The 23,974-nt window shown below is 46.6% G+C and overlaps 1 protein-coding gene across 1 annotated transcript in view; it reads right to left on the bottom strand.

The window, feature by feature from the left end:
• The window catches only part of PHLPP1 (PH domain and leucine rich repeat protein phosphatase 1), a 158,579-nt gene that overhangs the window by 21,132 nt on the left and 113,473 nt on the right, over positions 1-23,974 (bottom strand). Inside the window, exons 8-10 of the mRNA XM_077353419.1 lie at positions 23,447-23,507; positions 19,555-19,650; positions 12,574-12,729 (exon numbers count right to left, since the gene is read on the bottom strand). Of these exons, the coding sequence (XP_077209534.1) occupies positions 12,574-12,729; positions 19,555-19,650; positions 23,447-23,507 (313 nt within the window). The remainder of the gene's footprint in view (positions 1-12,573; positions 12,730-19,554; positions 19,651-23,446; positions 23,508-23,974) is intronic.

The following is a 23,974-nucleotide window of genomic DNA, read 5'->3' on the forward strand; positions in this document are numbered from 1 at the left end:
GTAGGCAATTGGTAACAAGTATGACTGGCTTAGGTTTTATATGCAGAGTACATATTATATGCAGTAATGAAAAAGGAAACCTAGATTTTGATTCAGTCCAAGAAGACACATTGTTTTGAGCTTCATCATCAGTTGCAACTCAGTAGTCTCTCTTTCTAATCTCCCTTTGAAATTCCTTTGTAAAATAACTACTACTCTTAAGTCAGCAACTTCATGTCCTGGATGGTTGAATTGTTTCCCCACTCCCTTAATACAGAACAGATGGACTCACATTCTAGCTATAAGCAGTGACTCATGAAACCTCATACCCTGCCACAAATTTTCTGAAGTCTTTAAGGTGCTCCTGAACCTTAATGCGTTACGTATTTCTTGTACGAAAAATTATCCACATAAGCAACAGCATGAAATCTACATGTAGAAATTCATGGGCAATGATTGGACAGCAAGTTCTGAAGGTGGGAAGACCTAACTGCCTACAGCACTTCTGCACATGCATGATTTATGTACATATACGCAATGGCATTTTTGGTAAAGGCAAGATGTAACATGAAGTAGCACCAAATATGGCAGAGCCGCTTTCCACCCTCTAGTTCAGGGGTAGTCAAACTGCGGCCCTCCAGATGTCCATGGGCTACAATTCCCAGGAGCCCCTGCCAGCATTTGCTGGCAGGGGCTCCTGGGAATTGTAGTCCATGGACATCTGGAGGGCCGCAGTTTGACTACCCCTGCTCTAGTTGATCTTTTGTGATATGCCAGCACCATAGTTGAAAATCTCAATATTTGTAAGCAATTAATGACACGTGGGTATTTCTGTAACCCAGATTTGACCAATTAAATTTTCCATGCATGGCACAATTGTGTAGATTTGGGGACAGATTAACTCCATGTTAAGAGTGAAATGGGGTTTGTGGTCTACGTTTACACACAAAACATATGTATGGGCAGCCTACACTCCAAAGACCAAAAAAGCAAAAGATAGCCAGGGACCAAAGTTCTAGAGGTCAAGAAAGAGCAACTGCCATGGCTGCATTTTTCCACTCTGCAATCCAATACTTTTCTTCCGTTCTCTCAAATCGCCAATAATTCAGCATTTAACAAAAATGGAAATGCCGCCATTCTTGCAAATGTCATACAGTTGATTTGAGCACACAGCTGAGGCTATCTCTGCAGGATGTTTAGATCAGCACTGCTGAGAGCAAAGACAGAGGTCCTTCTATGCAACATACAGAACGCGGGAGTGACTGGTGGGCCTTCTGCCATCTCCTAGGATTCCAAGAGCTCTAGCTATTTTGACATTCCAAGGCCTCGTGGTTGCAGAGAGTGCAAGAGAAGGTGTGTGTCTTGGAGTTATGAATGCAAAGCCAATCCTGAAGCCCTTTTTAAAACATGCAAAGTGTAAATGGCTTCTGTTTTACAAGGATCAGCTCCACATGATCTACGTTCCTCTCCCACCCCCAATGCTACCACCCAGGACCAGCTTAAGGTATTCAGGCTTGAAGGTGACAATTTTCATCTTCTGGAACGTGTGGGTGTATTCACAAAGCTGCAATTCATCACCCTCCATGGCCAGGGAACATTTCCCTTTTCACATAAACACGTTCAAGGGTGATAAAAACTGAACCGGCACCACCCTTCCCCTCCCGGGTCACGTGAACCGGCTCCAAGAGGAGAGTTCAAGTCCAAACAGCATGAGAGAAACTCCTTTAGGAAAAGCGCACATCCTTGTTCTGGATTTACAAACTTAACTAGGCTGGAGCCAATTTGGTGACCTCTGCCAGGGACAAACTGGGGCCACGACAAATGTACTGATCTTTTAAGCCTTCACAGGATCTGTCTAAGCCACAACAGAGCTAGTGACCACTTTCCTATTGAGTCCACCACACGTGGGCTCAAATTCCCTCCCCAACATCTCCAGGATAGGACCAAGTTCACTGTTTCTCACAAGGATATGCAATTCCTTCATATGTAGGAGAAAGAGGAGAACTGCTAGGATATCAAGTAGGAAACAACAAAAATTCAATACTTAAGGGGTTTGGACTCAGAAACAATCTCAACCTTCCCTTGTCATTCTTGCATATTGGGCAGTTTTGCACGAATGCTGCTCTGCTAGCTTGTTTTCAAAATGGAGGTGGGGATCAAAATAGGGTTACCACTGGCCTAAGGCAGGCCTGAATACAGCAGTGGCGCCAGCCCCTTTTCATTGTCTTTGGGTTACAGTGTGAGGACCCATTCCTCTCTCAGTAGGCGACTTCCTCCAACACGTAGGCACCTTCCCTGAGGCAAGAAGCTCTTGGGTCAGCGGAGGACTACGTGTGCATGGGGTGAGACTGTTTCCCCTCCAGGGCAGAACTATGACCACCTTCTGCAGCCCCCCCCCCCACCCTGTGGGATTGCAGAAAGATTTGTAGTAAGTGATGCATGCAGTATTTGAAAAGCTATTTACTGCTGGTTATGATACTGTAAGCTGCTTTGAGCCAGCACTGAGGGAGAAAGCGGGATATAAGTCTCAAAGTCAAATCAAACAAATACTCCCCCCCCCCCAACATACGTTGTTCAATTTCTCTCAAGAGAAAGAGATGGAGAATCCTGTCTGGAAAAGGAAAAAAAAACTTCTGACAGCTCTGGTCCTCGCGTATAGATGGCAAATAACAGCTCCACTAATCTGGAAGTATAACTGGACATATTACTGAACCCGTAAATACAGCAAAGTAAACTACCAACAATAAAGCAGCACCTAAAAAGCTGCCCTGAAGGATTTATGGTGTAGCTAGCTATGTCATGAAAGGAAATCAGGCGAAATAGTAAGAGTTCTCCTCTCAGATAAACTATGTGGGCAAATACAGTAAGTCTGTTGAGACACGCCTTTTACAAATACAAGAATCAGCCACGTGATGGAGCAGTCACGTGGATGACGCAAGAAAGATTCGTCTGTCTTTCTTTTTTTGGGGGGAGCTTTCCATTTAAAATGTAAAAACCTCAAGGAGTTCAAGACACCCAAAACTAGGTTAGCTATATGCATTCCATAGAAGCAGTTCTCTCAGGGGGGGGAAATGGCTTTGTCGTCATAACCATTCTTTATTTAACGAGAAATCTGGGCTTTTAGAGAGGGGAACCCCCCCTCCCCAGTATAATGGTTCTAAAAAGAAGGGGAAAACAAAATAGAAAGCCACAGGGAGTTAATCGTTCTACCTAGTAGGCAAAACACAATATAGGTCCATTCTCACAATCAACAGCTAAAAATGCCAAAAATGCCATGAGAGCTGTTAACACTCCGAGTTGTAAAACTGAAACCAAGGCAAGACAAAAATCTATTGCAGCGTATCCCTCTCCCCTAAATTGGTACAGACTATCTTGGGAGAGAACAATTCTTCTATGAGAGATGCCTCTCATTCTCCAGTGTAGTCTCAACTTCAAAAAGACACATACGGGTCTGCAAGGACATAGCCATGGCTCTTGAGTCTTACACCTGCCAGCAAGGGATCATGGTAATGGTAGTCCACGGACATCTGGAGAGCCAAAGTTAGGCCACCCCTGCTATAAAGCTATAGGAAGGGCAATAGCCGGCCTCTCACGAGCCAGGTCAATTTTTCAGAATCAGCAGAGGAGTCTAAACGAGGAGGAAAGAAGCTGGCAACAACTAATTTTCCGTAATGAAGGATTACACCACCCGGCTTCTGCATCCCTTCAAGACTCGAAAGCTCAAAAGGGAATGAGTTCATGCAGACATAAAGAGAATCTTTCAGGGAAGTCTATTATTGCTGTCTGTCCCCAGCAAGACCCAAAACACTTACAATAGGGATTCCCAACGTGGTCCCCAGGACGGACATCCTTCCTGGCGCCTAACAAGGGTTTCAAGAAAGTGGACAGGGCTTTTTGCCCAGCAGTTCTTCTGATTAGCCAATGGAGATCTGGCTGGCTGGGCAGAATATTTAAAGAAAACGTTCATAGCTTCTGCCTGAATTGTTGAAGAGTTAATATTACTATGCGCAACCTCACTCCCTGAGATGTTGCTGTTGGCTCTGCCTCCCAGGACGATCCTTTTTTGGCTAGATACACCTCCTGTAGCCTACAGGCTCAAAAAGGGAGAGGCCCTCGACAATACAATATTGCTCTCCCTTCCTTCATTTTATTCTCCCAACCACCACCTTGTGCGTCAGGTCAGGCTGAGGGGAAATGGCAGCCCCAAGATCACCCAGTGAGCTTCCAAAGCAGAGAAGGAATTCGAACCCGGGGTTCCTGGATCCTACTCAGTTGTTCTACTCCCTACACTGTGCTGCAGAGTAACAAGTTAGGAAAAAATCATTTGGAGGCGTTATGCAGTATTCCCGAGCCTCCATGTTACAGGGAAAATGCTGTTCGAACAACTACAAAAATGATCATACTACAAAGGTAACAAGAGAAAGAAATTTCTCTTACAAAAATAGCAAATTTTACATGATATGTACATGTAGGTACATTTAACCGATTGTGAACAGATTAACTTCAAAAATGTTACTATCTACAGCTCCAAGCTCAAGTAAGAGAGAAGAGAGGTCCTATGTAAGATAAAACAGAAGGCAAGAATTGGCCAAAGATGGCTCAATATCTAACCGATAAGAGGGTGGGGCCAACTGCTTCTTAACCCTTTGCCTCCCAGAGTTACAATATGCAACAAATATATTGCTCAAAGAGTTCCTTAGTACAACTGCTATATATATCTCTATGTAGCCTGAATTGCTTTTGAAAAAAAAAAATCACATAGTATGGGTAACTACCCTGGGTTGGTTTAACTGCCATATGTACAGAAGGAAACCTTTGTTAGTGATTTTGTGCTATTCAAGTTTACACAAATGGACTGCCACGTTTCTGTCTCTTGCCAATCAACAGTTTTTTTTTCAATCTGCCAAGTCCGCTATTAAAAATGCAGATAACTTAAGGCACTGACATAGCCCTCCTCTGCCATAGCCCATGCAACTGATGAAGAAATGCAAGTATTAACCTGAACTCACAGATTACACTTGCAAAGCATAAAACAAAACAAGGCAACCTGTAGAAGGAGTCCTTGGCTCTTGCTGTGAAAACAGACAAATGCAACAACATAGACATGCCCTTAAAGAGGCGGAAATCTGCAGATTTCCTTTGTTACCATTCATAGCTTGAACAATAGACCCATTTAATTTGTTCTCTTGCCTTTCTTCCAAAAAGAGGACAGAACAGCATGTTACAACTCTGCGAGGTAGCTTAGGCTAAGAGAACTAGGCCTGGTCGGAGTCATAACAATTCTCCAATCTCTTCAAACATGATCCTGAAGACATTAAGTCCCTGCTGGGTCAATCACTCGCCCAAGGATACCCAGTGAGATTTACATCAGCGCCGGCGCTTGAATGTGTCTTTCCTACATCTGAGTCAATATTTTACTCACGGCGCTCGTCTGGCTGCCATCAACAAATACAGCGCTCGGGTGCCTTGAGTTACAGAAGTAAGCAGCTTAAAGGGGGAAAGGAGATTTGAATAGATAACAGGAAGAAAGGAGAGGATCTGGTCATTGTCTTGTTAGGGAAACAACCTCAGGAGTGGCCATTTGCTCCAAGGCAAGGACTCTGCCCCACCAGTCTTTCCACCAGCTCTGAACACCCGGAGGAGTCTTCCTCCGACAGCACGGCCTGCACCTGATACCGGATGCGCTGCAGCTCCTCAAGGAGTCCAACTGCACCAAGGCGTCCCCCAAACCAGGAGTAGTCAACCTGTGGTTCTCCAGAAGTTCATGGACTGCAATTCCCATGAGCCCCTGCCAGCATTTGCTGGCAGGGGCTCATGGGAATTGTAGTCCATGGACATCTGGAGGACCACAGGTTGACTACCCCTGCCCCAAACTGCTTTAGCTGAAATGGTTTCTATCAAACCATCACATCTCAAGGTTTATTTTATTTATTTGTTTGTTGTATTTATATACCACCCTCCCCTGAGGCTCATGGAGGTTTACATAAAACATAGAAAACAATACAAGGAACTTAGTTTTTCCATAATGTATAGATCACCAACACAACAATAATATTACCATTAATAACTGTAACAGAGTTAACTATAACAGTGCAAACAGGTCCAGGGACAGAAGGCATGAATGGATTTCTGGGAGGGAAGGAGAAGGGGCCCAGTAGACGTTGCTGGTTTTGCTCGGTCTCAAACGAATACCTGGCGGAAGAGCTCCCTTTTGCAGGCCCTGCAGAACTGTTTTAGCTACGGTTGTGAACTTCGGCATCTGAAGCGGCGGCTTGGGCCCAAAGCAGCCAGCGCCGTGGTGCGGGGGGGAGGCACCCATGCCGGCCGGTACGCTGGCGCCCTTCCCCCCCCCATACCACAGCATTGGCTGCTCCAAGCACAAACGGACACCTCTGATGCCGAATCCCCAGACCTAGTTTTAGCTCCTTCAGGGCCCTGATCTCCCCCAGGAACTCATTCCATCAGGTGGAGATAGAGAAGGCCCTGGCCCTAGTTGAGGCCAGGAGGGCTTCTTTAGGGCCAGGGATCATTAGCCGGTTGGTGGTGGCGGAGCGTAGAGCTCCGCAAAATATATGTGAATATATTCCAACGTCTTCAACAGAAGTATCACCCTGGCCTAAACCGCCATGCAAAGAAATGTCTCCTGAAGGCGACAATGTAAATGAGAATTTCAAAATTAAAACAGTCATTAAAATGGTTAAAATGGAAGTTACTAAATACAAGTTTGTAAATAGGCTTCCTTTAGATTCCACTGCACTGGGCAACCACTTCCAGCTGCCAGAATCCTCTTGTGTGGGGCGGTCCAAAAGATTCATGGTCTCAGAGCTCAAAATTATGATTCTATTAAAGGGAGGCCCCTACTTATGTGCAGTCAACTCAAGGAGCATAGGGGTTAAGAGCAACAGCTTCTAATCAAGCGAGCCAGGTTTGATTCCCTGCTCCTCCACATGCAGCCAGCTGGGTGACCTTAGGCTTGTCACAGCCCTGATAGTGTTGCTCTCATAGAGCAGTAATATCAGGGCTCTCTCAGCCCCACCTACTTCACAGGGTGCCTGTTGTGGGGAGATGAAGGGAAGGCAAATATAACCGCTTTGAGACTCCTGGTAGAAAAAAAGTGGGATATAAAAAGCAACTCCTCTTCTTCTTGGTTAGCAGCTTTTAATATCATAACCTGAAATATTATTTTTTTTACTTTGCAGATAAACCAAACACACACAACGCCCATGTTTATCTTTAAACTCAGTCACTACAGCTCTCGACGCATGTTTTAAAACCCAAAATGTTTCAAAATGCAGACAGTAAAAAGCCAAAAAGGGAAGGCTACCTCAAATGTCAAAAGGCATGAAAATTTCATAAACCACGAACAGAGGGAAAGAAAATCTTGAGAATTGTACGTGACAGGCTACAAGTAATTTCAAAGTTATAATCAGCCCTATTACTTTTTAAAAAGGAGCCACCCCCCCACCCCCCTCTTTGATAGTTGCAGTAAAAGTAGGCTAAGAAAGAAAAATATGGATCTTTGAAGGACAGTTTTAGGCCTCTCTTATAACATCACAAGCTTACACACGGCACAATGTATGCTCAGAACAATCCACCCTGACTGGCAGGTTTTCTGTCAAATGGCATCTACCCTGTGACGGACAGGGTTGGTTCTGCCCCTCCCTAGGAGCGACCAATGAGAGCTGACGGAATGCTGAGAAGACGGTTGGGAAACGGCAGTTGGGAGTTGGCCGCTGGGGGTGTTGAGAGGGAATAGAGGGCGTCTGACTGAAGGAGACCGTGGAGAAGAGCTGCTTAGAGCTGGCTGATAGGAGCCAGCTTGTAGCAAAGAATCCCAGTTGTGGAACAGGACCACAGTTGAAGTTCAGAAAACCCTGTCACTTCCACCTTATTTTCTTCAATATTATGTTAACTCCTTATTAACCCTATAAGGCAGGGGTAGTCAAACTGCGGCCCTCCAGATGTCCATGGACTTCAATTCCCAGAAGCCCCTGCCAGCGAATGCTGGCAGGGGCTTCTGGGAATTGTAGTTCATGGACATCTGGAGGGCCGCAGTTTGACTACCCCTGCTATAAGGGCTGTGCGTCTCAGAGGAGGCACACTCAAGTTGATACCACTGATTGTCACTGACAAAGATCTGGGTTTAACAAAGCATAGTATCTGCCCCTACAAAACAAACAGCTTCAAAATATTTTATTTTAATTTATTTAGGTACCAATAGGGACTCAGAGTGGCTTACATCATTTCCCTCTCTTCCATATTATCTTCACAACAACCCTGTGAGGCAGGCTAGGATACAAGTGTGTATCCAGCACAAAGTCGCACAGTATTCACAGAAGAGTAAATCTGAACCTGGGTTGCCCAGATTCTAGTGCAGGGGTGGGCAAACTGTGGCCCTCCAGATGTCCATGGACTACAATTCCCATGAGCCCCTGCCAGCATTTGCCCCAGTTTGCCACAGGAGGGCCACCCCTGTTCTAGAGCAACACGCTACCCCACTACACCATGCTCCGAGCTCTTCTCTCTATGTACAGTGAGGGAGCTCTCCATTTCTATCAAGGAATGTAGTAGAATGTAGTATGAAGTTTAAGAGTTTCCAAAGCAGTGAAGGAGGCCAGTGTAGCCAAAACAGAGCCAAGCATGCATTGTTTTCTCAATAAACTCTAATCTGAATGTTCAGGGTCCAAAGAAAAGGTAAAGAAACACAGCTAAAACTAGTTTAAGAAAGCGGGACAACAAAGCAACCATTGTACATGACTCAGGGTCCTTCACCAAGGCTGTCAATCTTACCTCCAGGAAAAATACATTTGCTAAACCAGCTATTCTGCCACAATACATATTAGCTTACCTCTTGGCAATAACAATACTAAACACAGAAAGGACTCTATCTGCAGGAGTCACCTGAAGCCTGCTTGAATAGAATAAAAGACTGAGTGGCAATCAAGGGATGATTTTCACATCAACATCACTGAATGGAAGTTCCTATTCCACTCTAGGTCTCCATACCAGCCTAAGCAGCTAGTGGGAACGTGCCAGGGAGTTACAGATATTCTCAAAATGACAGGGGCAACTGACATGATGAGCGACTCTCTCGTAACTTCCCTTCCCTACCCCACACAAGTGTTTGCAGCAGCTGCTACATGATTTTAAAAAACCCTGCTGGATCAGACCGACAGTCCATTTAGGCCAGCGTCCTGTTTTACACTGTGACCAACCAATTCCTTTGGACGGCCAGCAACAGGGCACAGAGGGCTTCCCCTGATGTTGCTTCCTGGCTCTAGGATTCAGAGGTCTACTGCCTTGAACATGGAAGGTTCCTCTCAGGCACCATGGCTAGGAGCCACTGAGAGACCTATCCTCTATTAATCTAATCCCCCTTGAAGGTGCTTATTCTTGTGGCATCACTACATCCTTTGGCAGCGAATTTCTGTGTAAAGTGGTATTTCCTTTCGTTTACCATGAACCCACTGCCCATCAGCTACATTGGATGTCCTTGAGGTCTAGCATTTGCAGAGGAGGAGAGGTTGCCTTCAAGTGACCACGCCATCAGGCTAAAAGTACGAGTCCTTCAATAACTTCCAGTGTGTTTGATCTTGGCAGGGATCTCCAGCATGGGAAGGCGTTACGGTGTGAACTCCTCCCACGTGACCACACACCATCAATGGTACCAAGCCGTACAAAACACGTACAAAACACCCATGTTCTACAAGCTTCCATATTGCTAAAGATAATATTGGAAGTTGCTTTTTAAGTAGAAAACTGTTAGCTCTGAAGGCAGAGCTGTCTTCTATCTCAGTGGTCCCCAACCTTTCTGAGGATGGGGACCGGCAGGGCATCAGGCCGTGCCCGCGCGGGCCACGCCCACGCATCGGGCTGCGCCTGCGGGCTGTGCCCGCGCGGGCCACGCCCCCGCATTGGGCTGTGCCCGCGCATTGCGCATGCACAATTGTGCCAAGCGCGGCCGAATTGCGGCCCGTCCCTGATTCCCTCTCCCCGCCCTCCCACAGTAAGAAACTTCCTGGGCCGCAAGCCTGCGGCCTGGGAAGTTTTTTACTGCGGGGGGGGGGGGGGGAGAGGGAGCCGCGGCCCGGCGCCATGGCCTTCGCGGCCCGGCAGCGGGCCGTGGCCGGCAGGTTGGGGACCACTGTTCTATCTGATGAAAGGGCCAAAGCAGCAGCCTCACCACAGTCTTGCCAGGCCTTGGCGGAGCCTTCCCAAGTGGGTGGGAAAGGCCCCATCAGCACTCCCCCCCCCCTCCCCAGGCCAAGCAACACAGCTAAAAGTCTAAGATGTTCTTGAAGAGTTATGAAAAACTGACAGTAGACGACTAAAGATTAAATAAATTACATTTTGCCTTTGATTCAGGAAACCTATATATGTATCCCCTTCTCTGATTACCAAGCCCTGTATTATCAAAACAGAGGAATTATTTAAGGCATGCTTCAAGAACTAGAACAAAAAAAGATCTTCCAGAGAAAAATTCCTGGTATTCAGAACACACCCATCTGTAACTCATACTAGCTATCCTGTGATTAAAAAATCACCACCTGCCAAATATCACTCCAAAACAATATTTATATCATCTTGAAGAAGGGCAGCACCAGGCCATACTTTTAACATTTCAATTCACGCAGTTGGCTGGAAATAATTTTACAATGCTAATGGTTTTCAAATAGAAAACCTAGCAGGTTTTTTGTTTGTTTGTTTCTTTAAACCTTTTACAAGGAGGATCGTTTTTATCTGACTGGATTAGACAGAGAGCAGCTGTTCTCTCCCAACAGATGGCCCACAAACTAAACAGCAAGGTAACTTCAAGCAGAATAAAAGACAGGTCCTCTTGGGCTCCGTAACTTGGGAAAGGAAGTAAAAACAGAAGCAGCAATGAACAGCCACAACTCTAGAAGGCCACAGCCTGAAAATTTAAATTGCCACAAGGATTTGGGAAATGCTTCCAGCTGAACACATAGTGGGACTTGTTTTGCTGAATCTGATGGGGAAGAAAGGAGATGTGATGATAATTGGGGGGGGGGAGTAGACAAGCAGATGGAAAACAACAGATGGGGGTCAAGGAAGAGTACAAAAAGGAGCCCCACAATCAGCTGGTTGCCCAAGATCCCGGGACACCCTCACTCCAGGGCAGAAGTGAACAGCTGTTCTGCCCTACCAATTTAACAGTGGTGAATTCCTGAGTCTTGCAACAGAACGTGGTGCGACCAAATCTACATGTCAAAAGTTGGCAAGGCCCAAAGTAACCTCCTTCCCCCTCATTAGTTCACCATAAAATGACCATTTCTCTCTCCAAAAGCTCTCTGGGGTAAACATGGAGGCTCTGAATCGCACAATGATTCTAAAAATTCCAACTTTATGATTCTATGATTCTAAAAACGCCCATTCCAAGGCCATCAGGAAGCCCTAGGGTTTCATGAAACCCTAGTTGAGAAAACATGTATTAATGCTATCATGCTGGCCTTGCGGCAGAAGACACGCTAATTCAGCACCAAAGATAAGAAAGTATCAAACTGCAGAGCGCCACACCCCACAGGTTTTTCTTGGTGTATACAGCGAAGCCCTGCTACACATTCCATATGTGTGCAATTTCAGTAAAACTTCCTCAGAAGTGATTACTTCTCTGGAAGTTTTGAAGCCAAAAAGTTCAAGATTATAACTTTACATTCAAGCTGAGCTGCAGAAGTCAGCATCAATGGTAATTACATCACATTGTTCCATTTCCCTCCTCCAAGTGTACAGAAATCAATAATGAGCCAGACAGTAGTGGCTGCAAAGGACTCCTAAGAACCAAGCATCCATCTGTTGCTAAACCCAAAATCTAAATCCACGAAAGACTGAAGCTGAGCTGGCTCCACAACAAAAATCATCTGTAATCTGTAATCATTAATAAAGGGGTGCTGGGAAGAGATGAGACTCACTGCCTAACCACCAATCAGGTCAGCTCTCCCATTCCTGATTGGCTATCCATCCAAAGAACGGCCAATCAGAAAGGACATCCCACTCTTGGTTGTATCCCCCTCCAACTCCTTCTATTGGGAAGAAGTTCCTGCCTGGTAAACAGGAGCTGGGAGGGAGGGCGATGGCAAGCCTCGGTAGAGCCAGGCCTCGGTAGAGCTGCTGGGGCAGCAGGAGGAGGAGTGGACTGCCAGCACCTCCCCCCCCCAAAAAAAGGCCATGCCGTGGCCTCTCCAGGCCATAGCTGGCCTCCCTGGGACAGAGTGGTGGTGGCCTAGCGCCCCTTGTATTCAGGGATACAACGGGCTTTTCTGCTAGTAAAATCATAGAGTTGGAAAGTATCTCCAAGGCCATCTAGTACAACCCCCTGCAGAATGCAGGAAATTCACAACAAATTAAATGTTGTTTTTTTTTTAAGTCTCTTCCTAATTGAGTCAGAGGAGGGAAGGCAGGATGGTATGGAGAACGAACGAACGAACGAATGAAAGAAACTCTAAGAATGAAGCCTCTTGCCAACTTTAATTCAAGGAAAGAGATGTGGCCTCAGCCACCAGGAGTGAGGGAAATGCTGAACAGAGATTGGTCTTCTTCTTTTTAAAAACCAACCCCCCAATTTTGGTGTCTAATTACCTGTCAGCTTTCAGCAGAAGATTGGAAGGCAGCTCTGTTAACAGGTTGTGTTGCACATCAAGGACCTCGACGTGTGTCCGCTCAATCCTTTCCGGTAGTCTTGCTAACTGATTGTGTCCCACAAGCAACTTCCGCAAGCTGATATTGCAAAATAACCTTTAAATTTAAGAAAAGGGAAAGAAGAAAAGCACTAATTAAAGCAAATTCAATCTACAGCAAACCCTTACCGTGGGAACAATTCTAGCAACATCAGCGCCACAAAACAGACCAGGAATCAATTACGGAGCATACCTGTTGTGTCACACTCAGGGTTGTTGTGATATGACACTAAAAAGATGCTAGGCTCATGTGAAATCTTTCTAAAAAATTGCTTTTGAAAAAATCTCAACAGGAATCCTGTATGGTATCATAAAGACTAATGGATTTACCACAGCGTAAACTTCCGCGGACTAGATCCTGTCCCATCAAGTGCATTAAGGAGGCATCTTTCCTGCATTGCACCTACTCACCTGGAACATATCCCCCCTCCCTCCCAAATAAAACTGCAAGCAATTTCTTTCAGCGTTCCTCGATCCATATTTTGTAGGGCTGTCGGACATCAGACGCAACTGGCTCAAAGAAGAAAGGAAGGAGAAGAAGAAGAAGGAGAAGGAGAAGGAGAGTTGGTTCTTATATGCCGCTTTTCCCTACCCGAAGAAGTCTCCAAGCGGCTTACATTTGCCTTTCCTTTCCTCTCCCCACAACGGACACCCTGTGAGGTGGGTGAGGCTGAGAGAGCCCTGATATCACTGCTCAGTCAGAACAGCTTTATCAGCACTGTGGTGAGCCCAAGGTCACCTAGCTGGCTGCATGTGGGGGAGTGCACAATCGAACCTGGCATGCCAGATTAGAAATCCACACTCCTAACCACTACACCAAACTGGCTCTTCTAACATAGCCACTCATGCAGCTGGGATCCTCAGGCCTGCCACCTGCTAATTGCCCCATTTGGCATCAGCTAGAGCAGTGGTAGCCAAAGTGTTGCTCTCCAGATGTCCATGGACTACAATTCCTATGAGTACCTGCCAGCATCTGGAGAGCCACACTTCCCCTGAACTAGAACCTGTGCCTTTCCATCATACTGCCCACATACTATGGAATGTGGTCCCTGAAGGGTAGGAGGGATACACCTCCATAGGTGTTTAGGAAACGCTACCAATCTAATCTGTTTGCTATTCTAAGCTGTTCTGAGCTCTGGGAAAGGCAGGATATCAGTACTTATTCATCTACTAGGGGCTCTCCCACTCCTTTCACTCCTCAACCTCATAGCTCTGTGCATTCACCTTATATAACAGTACATATAAACAGTCAGTATAATTATAACTGTACGGCTAAATGTACAGTATGACTATATGAATAAACATATGGAGCTGAGGTCCATGAGTGGTTACCAGCCACAAGGTATAGATAGAACACTGTGTCTGGGGCAATAATGTTCTGTCTTCTTGCTGCTTGGGGGGGGGCACCAGGGGGAGGTGTCTGGGCTTCTGGCCCTGCTGGGGGACCTCCTGATGTCACCTGGGGTTTGGCCACTGTAGGACATGGAATGTTGGACTGGATGGGCCATTGGTCGGATCCAATAAGGCTTCTGTTATGCTCTTACGTCTGGAGTTGTGATACTCTGCCTTCTTGATCCTTGGGGGGCAACAGTGGGAGGGCTTCTGGAGTTCTGTCTCCGCTGGTGGGCCTCTTGATGGCACCTGGATTTTGGCCATTGTGTGACATAGAGTGCTGGGCTGGATGGTCCACAGCAGGGGTAGTCAAACTGCGGCCCTCCAGATGTCCATGGACTACAATTCCCAGGAGCCCCTGCCAGCGAATGCTGGCAGGGGCTCGTGGGAATTGTAGTCCATGGACATCTGGAGGGCCGCAGTTTGACTACCCTTGGTCCACAGGTTCTGATCCAACATGGCTCCTCTTATGTTAGATGAAATACCCAATGAGTGGTTGTGCCTCCTGCCAAAAGAGCTTGGCCATGGCAGATGAAGCAATAACACTCATCCCTTTTTGAGGAATCGAGCCAAAATTCACTTTTAAAATGTTTTATGAACAGCCCAAATTAGCTTCATACCTAATGTCATAACCCACTTTTCTCCTCAGTGGGTACCCAAAGCGGCCTACATTGTTCTCCTCTCCTCCGTTTTACCCTCGCAACAACCCTGTGAGCGCGTGTGAGTTCCCCGATGTCATCCAGCAACTTCCAGTAGCACAATGAGGACCTGAGCCTGGATTTCTAACCATCAGTCTGCACAGACTCTTGACAGGAACTTGTTAACCCCCCGCTGTTTAAGTCTGAGAGGGGATATTTTCCAGCCTCTCTGCCCAAGCCGCTTGTGCTTTCCAAGATGGTTGTGAGCAAACCTTTGCTTCCACTGCAAACAGCAGAGGGATACTACAATCTGTACCACGATGGTTCCTTTCATTACTGGCACTGCAAGTCCAGCCATCATCCTGAAGCTACAAGAGAAAAACAGAATCTATCCAGTGGCTTAATAAAGCTTGAAAAGATAAAGAGTCTCTCATGTTATTTATTCAGGCTTCGACTCTGCCAGAACTGTCTCTAGATTTGTTTTCCGTTTTCAATCTTTCGTCAGTGGCAGTGATTCCGTCCTTGTTAATATTTGAGTATAATTAGGCAAACGCTCCTGTATCATGGAGAGTCAAGGCTATGAGCTCAATGCAACTCCCATATCAGCATTTCAAAGATAGGGGTAAATGTTCAGGCTCCTAGCTTTATTTTTGGATGAGTTACAACCAAGGCTTCCACTCAAAAGTGTGTTTGAGTGTGTGTCCCCAGGGGTACCTGGGGATTATGTGGGCCACGATGTTTCGACTCCCTTCACATTCAGCACTGGAACTTCCCTGACCATCCATGAAGCCAGCCCCCAATTTGAGACCCTAAGCTTTGATTTCACAAATGGATAGATCCTTGATTATTCTACATTTCTGCTTGGCCTTCCCCACAGCCCACGTTACATAGGGTCTTTTAGGTTGGTGACCAGATCTATTTTGACTTTACTTCATTAAACTAAAACATATACTTGGTCCAGCGAGAGGAAAGACTCTATAGAACAGGGGTAGTCAAACTGCGGCCCTCCAGATGTCCATGGACTACAATTCCCAGGAGCCCCTGCCAGCATTCGCTGGCAGGGGCTCCTGGGAATTGTAGTCCATGGACATCTGGAGGGCCGCAGTTTGACTACCCTTGCTATAGAACTACTGGACTGTATAACTGCAGAAGACAGGGTGCTGAGTGTCCCTGATGGAACACCCAGCTGAAATGTCTGGTTACTCCTGAAGTTCAAGGAGGGGAAGGGGGAAAGGAGACGGAAACCCAAATAATTTCAGCCCATCGAGTTTCAAGCAAAAGGACCTCTCTAAAGTGAAGAAGGACTTGCTAAGAGGCTCGCTCACTTTGAGCAAACCCCTCGCTCAAAAGATAACGTGGAGGAGCACAGCAAGTGCTGATCCAGAAGCACAAGCGGGTTACTGCATAACGTGTCAAATCACATTCATGTACAGGCCTCAGAACTACCGGGTAGGATTCACAGCATGTGAAAAACTTACCAGCCAATGAAATCAACTCTGAAATAGAGGGAGCCTCATTGCCATATTTTGTGTTTGGTGATAAGACTGTTTTTCTCCCTGTTATCTCCACCTCCTGATCCAAGACTTTTCACCCCTTCCTTGGACCACAAACCCAGAAGAGACATTCCTGCTTGATAAGGCCAACTCGGAATCCGATGTTTCGGCTTTCAGATTCTGCTCATCCCTCGCCGCTGCCACCACAACCCTTACCTCTGTTTTGGTTAATGCCAGTCTAGCATAATGCCTCCCTTCCACTTCTACAGGGAATGAAATGTATCTAATCCGCTTTACTGCCTTGAGCTTTTTACATGTTATATGGGTGGCCAAGGATTCTGTCTCTCGGAGGAGGAGGGGAATGAAGGAAAGGGTGGCACCGACAAGACACATTAATAGGTTAAGAAAACCCTGCCACCAAACCAGTCCAACCAAACAAAACTGGAGCTGGAAGCAGAAATCCCATGATCCACAGCACCACCAGAGGTGAGATTCTCCCATTCCAGTGCCGCGGTGGGAGTCCAAACAAAAAAATTATCTCGCCAGAGGAAGAAGATTAAGTTTGTCTGCCACCTGCCCTATATATTCCGTGCAGCTGTACAGATTCAATCAGGAGACACGCTTGCCCTAATGCTGACCCTTTTTGCAGTTACAGATTCACTGTAACCACAGATGAGGCTTTCTCCGCCCGTTTAGATATTGGCAAAAGGCAGGCAAAGAAAGGCAGAATTAATTATCTGTCTCTTCTCTGCCATTACGGATTGCACCCACCCATTATCCGACCAGAAAATACGAGTCAATGGGGCCGTTGTGCCAAAATAATCAATAAAAGGCTGGGTTTTTCCCCTGACGGATGTTGTCAGACAAACTGCGCGAGAGCCAGCATTAACAGTTGCCTCAGTATGCCGATTGGCTGCTTTGAGGACACAAGTCGATAAACTTGACTCTGCTCCCAAATGGCAGCATGTGAGCCCGGGTGCGGTTTTCTCGCTTTTGTTTCTCCTTTCAATTATCTTCTCTTGTGTTGCAATAACGATGACAGCTTACGTCCTTTCTTAATTTACTCTCGGGAGGTACCTATTCATGACCAAAAAACGCAGGGTGGGATCTTAACGAGAGATTTCTCGTTTCACGCCAGCCGCGCGACCGCCATGACATGATTCAGGAGGAGATGGCCTCGGCCACAGAGTTCGCACCACTCAGAGCATGTTGCCAGATTGCAAAACTGAACGCAAATTAGCTCCGAGCGCAAACCCCATTGTGGTAACGCTCCTTTCGGCAATTCCAGACTTTCCCAGGGAAACATGAGAATAAAAAGTTTGAGTCCAGTGGTTCCTTTCAGTTTTATGCTGGGTACAAACTTTCAAGTGCATGCACACGACCCATCTGAAGAACGGTGCATGGACCCCAAAGCATATACTCAGAATTAGGCACCACCGGGCTCAACGGCTGCTTCAGACCAACATGGCTACCCATCTGAACCTACTGGGGGGTGGGGGGAATTACTGAACCGGAGAAACGGGAAAAAAAGATTGCAACAGATGAGCTGGGATATGCAGCAAAACACTGCTACCTTGTGATCACATATTACAAGCCTGAACTGGGGGGGGGGGGGGAGATTGTGTAGGGCCTCTAACATGCAATACATTACCTAAGAATGGCATATACGTCTGTAGCCAAGTCTGTGTGCTTCTGCAATTACGTACAGTGTTTCAGTAGTGTTTTAAACTCAATGTTTATATGGAAACTAAAAAGAGCCACGCTGGATCGGACTAAAAAGGCCCATCTCGTTCCACATTTTGTTCAAAGAATGGCTGGACCAGGGATTCCCAATTGGCAATCTGGGGTTACGTGGCCTTTCCAGGAAGTTCGTATGGCCTCTGACATCACGAGACATCGCTGAAGCCCCCTTCCCCTGTTGCTCTACAGGCCTAGCCTATTTCTCCAGTATGGAAACCATAAACGATCCATTCATTGATTGGCTGGCTCTTGCACCTTTCTTCTGTGGAGACTTCTCTGAAGGGGCATGGCACCCCTTCCGGGGTTCCCTGAAGCCTGAGAAATATTTCAGGGGCTCCTCAACAGTCAAAAGGTTGGAAAAGGCTGCAGCTGCCTCTTGGAAGCCCACAAGAAAGAGGACCGCAGTATAATCTTCCTGCCTGTGATCCCTAGAGAACTTCAACTTTCATTTTAAATGAGAGAGAGGCGGAAGCTTTGTTGCCCTCAAAGATTGGTCTGGATACGTGTGCATGGTGCTTGGCAAAATGATGGAAGCCCTAGGGAGGAGAGAGGTTCCTACTTTTACTGGCCAAAAGAGAAGGGTAAACAGAACGGGCTACATCATATATATACAAATATGAAGCAGCTGCTAAGTCAGTTTTAGAAACAGGCAACTTAGTCCATTCAAACTGCTTGAGCAAAAGGAGGAGAAAATGCAAGATATTTATCCTCCACAAAATGGAAATGTACTGTAAAAACTCAGCATAATAATTTCCTGATTATTAAATAATGAATCAAAGCACAGTTCTGGATGATGTTCAGCACACGACGTTCCGAGCAAAACAAGACAGGTATACCTTTTCATCAGTATGAATGAATGAGAATTCATGCATATGCAAGTATTTCATTTTAACTGCTTCCCATCTTCAAGTCTCAACAAGATCCTGTTTCCTTCCTAGATGTCACGCAGCTTTCCCTCCACAGCTTGATACACTGATCAGAATCAGTTCAGATATTTGACCAGCTTGCAAATATTAACCCTCTTTCCACATCTGCAATATGTTCAGAGGCCAAATACCTTGCAAGAGAAGCTCCCGTGCAAGGAACCATTTGTTTTAGTACAACCTCCTGCCCTCAGACCATCCATCACTTAATCCATTTGTTAAGCATCATATATGTTTCTGCCAAAGACTGTTTTTACTATACAGTCACAGAGCTGGATTTCCCACCCGGACTTTTCAGGCACCCCCCCCCCCCAAGAAAAAAGAGAAAACCTAAGGAAAAGAAAAGCAAGGCATTGTTGCCGACAGCGTGGTGCTGCTAAGAACTATTGTAGCATTAAAAGGAACAAGTTGGCATCTTTGAAAATGATGCAGCATGTGCCGCTTGAGAACTCCTGTCTGGAAATCAAAGAGCCCGGCTGTTTTGTTTTGCTTTTGTCCACATGAAAGCGTCCTCCAAGGAAGGGCTGCACTGAGGTTTATGGCAGGAGGACGCCCTACGGAGGTTCAGAAACATCAAACGAGAGATCAAAGCGCCCCCCTTGTCCATCACCGAAGGAAACTAAACACTGACTGAGCAATTAGTTCCCAATTGGGCATCCGGTTCCCGGTTGTGTGGCTTTTGTCGGGGAGGACTCACCGGGCAGGCAGCTCGTGAATCTGATTGTGGCCGATGTCGAGGACTTCTAGCTTTCTGCTGTCGCAGACCCACTCGGGAAGACTCTCAAGGTGGTTTCTGCAGGGAGGGAGGGAGGGAGAGAAAAAGAGAGGGCACAAAACTCGCTACGTCAACTCATTTAACTGGCATAGATTCAAATGGGCAGCCGTGTTGGTCTGAAGTAGCACAACAAAACCAGAGTCCAGGAGCCCCTTTAAGACCAACAAAGATTTATTCAGGGTGTGAGCTTTCGAGTGCAAGAACTCTTCCTCAGACTAATTGTCATTTAACGGGCATGGAAGCCCAAAGCTGACATGCATGTTTTAAACCACAGGCAGGTGACATGACAAGCCCTTGGGGACTCTTGCGTAATGCTCTCACTAACTGTGCCTACTGGAATTATCTGCTGGTTTTGACCCAGCCAGGCTATGAGGTTCATTATGTTTCAAGATAACACAGTTTAACAACAAACAAGCAGAGGTCACAGTTGATCCTGAGCATTACAGAAGAATGTTTTCTTTTTTCAAACAATGAGTAGTAGCCGTGTGCCGCACTGCATCTCTGTTGGGAGAACTAAGACCAACAAAGATTTAAGACCAAATCTGCTGGACTCTGAATTTATTGTGCTACTTCAGACCAATACGGCTACTCATCTGAACATTCAGTTTTGTTTCCCTTCAAAAGTAAGGCTCTCCATTTGGGTTTAAACAGTGAATTGCTTAAGGATTTGCCAGTCCAGCTTCTAAACACTTCCAATAAGACCTTGTTGAGCAACAAGACATAATCAGAAGAGATCACAGAGCCCAATTAATTACTGAACTGTAACCAGGAAGATTTGCATTCATTAAGTACTGTATTTACTAGAAAAAACAACCACTTGAGATGATGAATCTATATATATCCTACTAAATTGTGTTCTGTTTATTTGTTTACTATTCTGATTGACCTCCTTTCAACTGTAGCGGCTCCCAAGGTAGTTTACAACCAACACAGATTTCTAAAAAATCCCACCCAGAAAAAAACGATCAAAACACAGCAAAACATAGCAAGACTAAAACACCTCCTTTCACAGAATTGTCTGGAAGACCCAGGTTCAAATCCCCACTCTGCCATGGAATCTCACTGGGTGACCTTGGGCCAGTCACACACACACACACACACACACACACACACACACACACACACACACACACACACACTCAACCTATCCTACCTTGCAGGGTTGTTGTAAAGGTAAAATGGAGAGAAGAACAAGGTAAGACACTTGGGCACTCATTGGAGATAAAGGCAGGATAGAAATTAAGTATGAATGTTATAAAGATAACTGCCAGTGGCATAATGAAAAGAGGCACGTTTTCACCGCTCCCCTCCCAAAAGAGACTCTGCTTGCTGAACCTGAGAACGGAAGGAGCTCAAAAAAACGGAGGTCCAGCCAGAGAGCCTGGCATGACCAACTGATGGTGCCCCAAGTACGGCTTTGCTAACGCCCAGGGTGCTCACAGGAAAGAGTGGTCTCATGATACGCAGAGGGTTATGAATAGAATCACAGAATCATAGAGGTGGAAGGGGCCACACAGGCCATCTAGTCCAACCCCCTGCTCAACGCAGGATCAGCCCTAAGCATCCTAAAGCATCCAAGAAAATTGTGCATCCAACCTTTGCTTGAAGACTGCCAGAATAGGTTGTGAGTGTCCTGCCTAGTGCAGGGGGCTGGACTAGATGATCCAGGAGGTCCCTTCCAACTCTATGATTCTACGATCCTTTCCTTCTATGGACCTCAAGGCAGCTAAGGAAGCACATTCCCACAACGGTTGCCAGCTCCACACTGGGAAATACGCAGAGGATTTGGGGGCGGAGCCTGAGGAGGGCTGAGCAAGGTCTTTAGTGCGCCTTCCGACGCCACCGTTTTCTTCAGATCACCTCTGTTGCCTCTGCTGTAATGCCAAGCCTCCAGCCACCACCGGGGAGGGGGGGGGGTTAGCAACCCTAATGCATGACACTTCTACATAATGCTGACCCACAGCCTGTTGCCTGGAGGAGGTGCAGGGCAGCGGAAAAGCAAAGTCTCATGGTGTCCCCCAGAAAAGGTGGCCTTCTAGTTGCAAGTAGGGTTGGGTGCTTTGGAGCCTGAAGTGGCCAGTCTCTCCCGGGGCAGCCAGTGCCGAACTCCGGAGGGGGGGGGGGGGAGTCACGGGTGTCGGCGTGCCGGTGAGCAGACGCACGCAAGCGCAGAGCTCCGCGTCTGTGTGTATGCGCCCACCGGTGTGCTGATGCCTGCGCCTCCCCCCCCCACAACGCGGTGCTGGCTGCATTGGGAGAGACCAGCTGCTTTGGGTGCCGAAGCACCCAACCCTAGTCGCAAGCATCTACAGAACGTTGCAGGCTCTCTGGAATGCATCCAGTATTTAAATATATGTTTCCAAAGGACTCAAAAATAAACACCATGCTAATCAAACACAATCCTCATTGGGGGGGGGGGGAGATTCATGCATCGCAGACCTTTTCAGCATGCAATCTCATTCTGAAAGCAAGTCATTAAAACAGCCTCAGAGATATTGTGAAATCAAAGATTGCTCGTTATTATGCTAGCAGGAATAAGGAAACCTTTGCTTTGCCCCAATAAATCACAGCGACGTAGCCATGCAAACATCGTGATGAGTTTCTGGCATGCAACCCCATTGACTCATGAGTTTCTATGCTTCAAGTCACTGGCAACACCCTCCAGCAACACCCCCTATGCGCCTCCGCGGGGATCTTGTTTGGACCTAACAGTCTGTTGGCTCTTTGGGGCCGGCTGAAAAGGGGATTGCTCTTGAAAAGGGAACCTCTCCAAAGAGGGAGAGGGCTTCTGTGTTTTCAAACCTGTGATCAGAACACCCCAGTGGATGTTTCAAGAGACTGGAGGGAAGGACAAAGTGACCAAAGGAGACAAAAGGGTTGGAGACAGGGCAAGGCCGAAGAAGAGTTTTTCACTACCCAAAAGAGACTCAAACTGGCTTGCAATCACCTTCCCTTCCTCTCCCTGCAATGAACACCCTGTGAGGTAGGTGGGGCTGAGAGATGGCTCTGTGAGAACAGCTCTAACAGGACTGTGACTGGCCCAAGGTCACCCAGCTGGCTGCATGTGGAGGAGCAGGGAATAAGACACAGCTCTCCAGATATGAGGCCACCGCTCCTACCCATTACACCAAGCACCACTCTTAACCAAGAGTTGATTTCTCCTTCCTACCTGCTATCCCTTTCACTCCCTCCACAAGGCCTTGTTCTCAGAGGCCAGCCTTTGCATTCTTATTTAAGGGGCTTTTGACTCAGCCCTCCCAATTAAGTCCTGCCATTCACCTGCTAAGCACAAAGATAATGACCAGGCAAGCCACGGCTGGCTCCAGGGCCCAGTTGAATCGACTGGGGGGGGGGGCGGCGGAGGGGGACCACAACCAGCCTTCCTGTTTATTATTTTTATCCGAGTGCTAACAGGCCAAGTCAGACATATCTGGCTACTATTTCTTTCCTGGGCTCCAAATGTTCACACCCTTTCACTAGTAAACATCATTCACGGAAGAACAAAACCCGCCATTCAAATGAAGAAGGGGAACTTTTGTGAACAGGCCACGTGCAAAGCCTTATTTTACAAAGGGTTGTAAAGTGTTGGAGCGGAGGTTGTGTTTGCTTGCTCAGAGGTGGGTTTATGCCCACGGGATTTAATCCTCTGACTGAGGCAGGCTTCCACCAAGAAACCCTAGAGTTTCTGGATGGCCCTGGAAGAGTTCTCCCCTGGAAGGGTTCTAAATTTGTTAAACATTTATTGGATGTTCTAAATTCGTTAAACATTTATTGGATGATATGACCATATATGACCATGTCGATCTTCACTTACCTGGAAACATCCATATAAGTTAGATAGTTCGGAACTGGGTACACATCAAGGGTAACAAGTTCTGAAAGAGAAATTCACAAAATGAGCACCCAAATTTGAAATGCATGAATATAGATCCCCAACTGTACTAGGGGAAGGCCTTGTGAGTTGAGACATAACAACAACAACAACAACAACACACCCAAACATTTTCACAACTAGCCACCATACTAGGTATTCTTATGTTTTTGTTGTCAGCCATTCTGTCGTGTCTGACTCCTGGCAATCCCATGGCTCAGCTGCGGCCACGATCCCCAATCCCTCACTGCCTCCCTCGGCCGGGCAACGTTCTGGCCAGTGTATTAACCTACAATTATTATGTATTAACCTATAATAACATTCAGCCAGCCCAGCCCAATGTAATCAGATCTGGCTAATATTTGGATGGGAGACCACTCAGGAATACCAGGATCATGATGTGGAGGGAGGCAATGGCAAATTCGCTCCGACATACCCAGGGTTAAACTTTGTTGACCTTGAAGGTACCAT

This window comes from Paroedura picta, chromosome 9, assembly GCF_049243985.1.
Source record: "Paroedura picta isolate Pp20150507F chromosome 9, Ppicta_v3.0, whole genome shotgun sequence".
Classification (NCBI taxonomy): Eukaryota; Metazoa; Chordata; class Lepidosauria; order Squamata; family Gekkonidae; genus Paroedura; species Paroedura picta.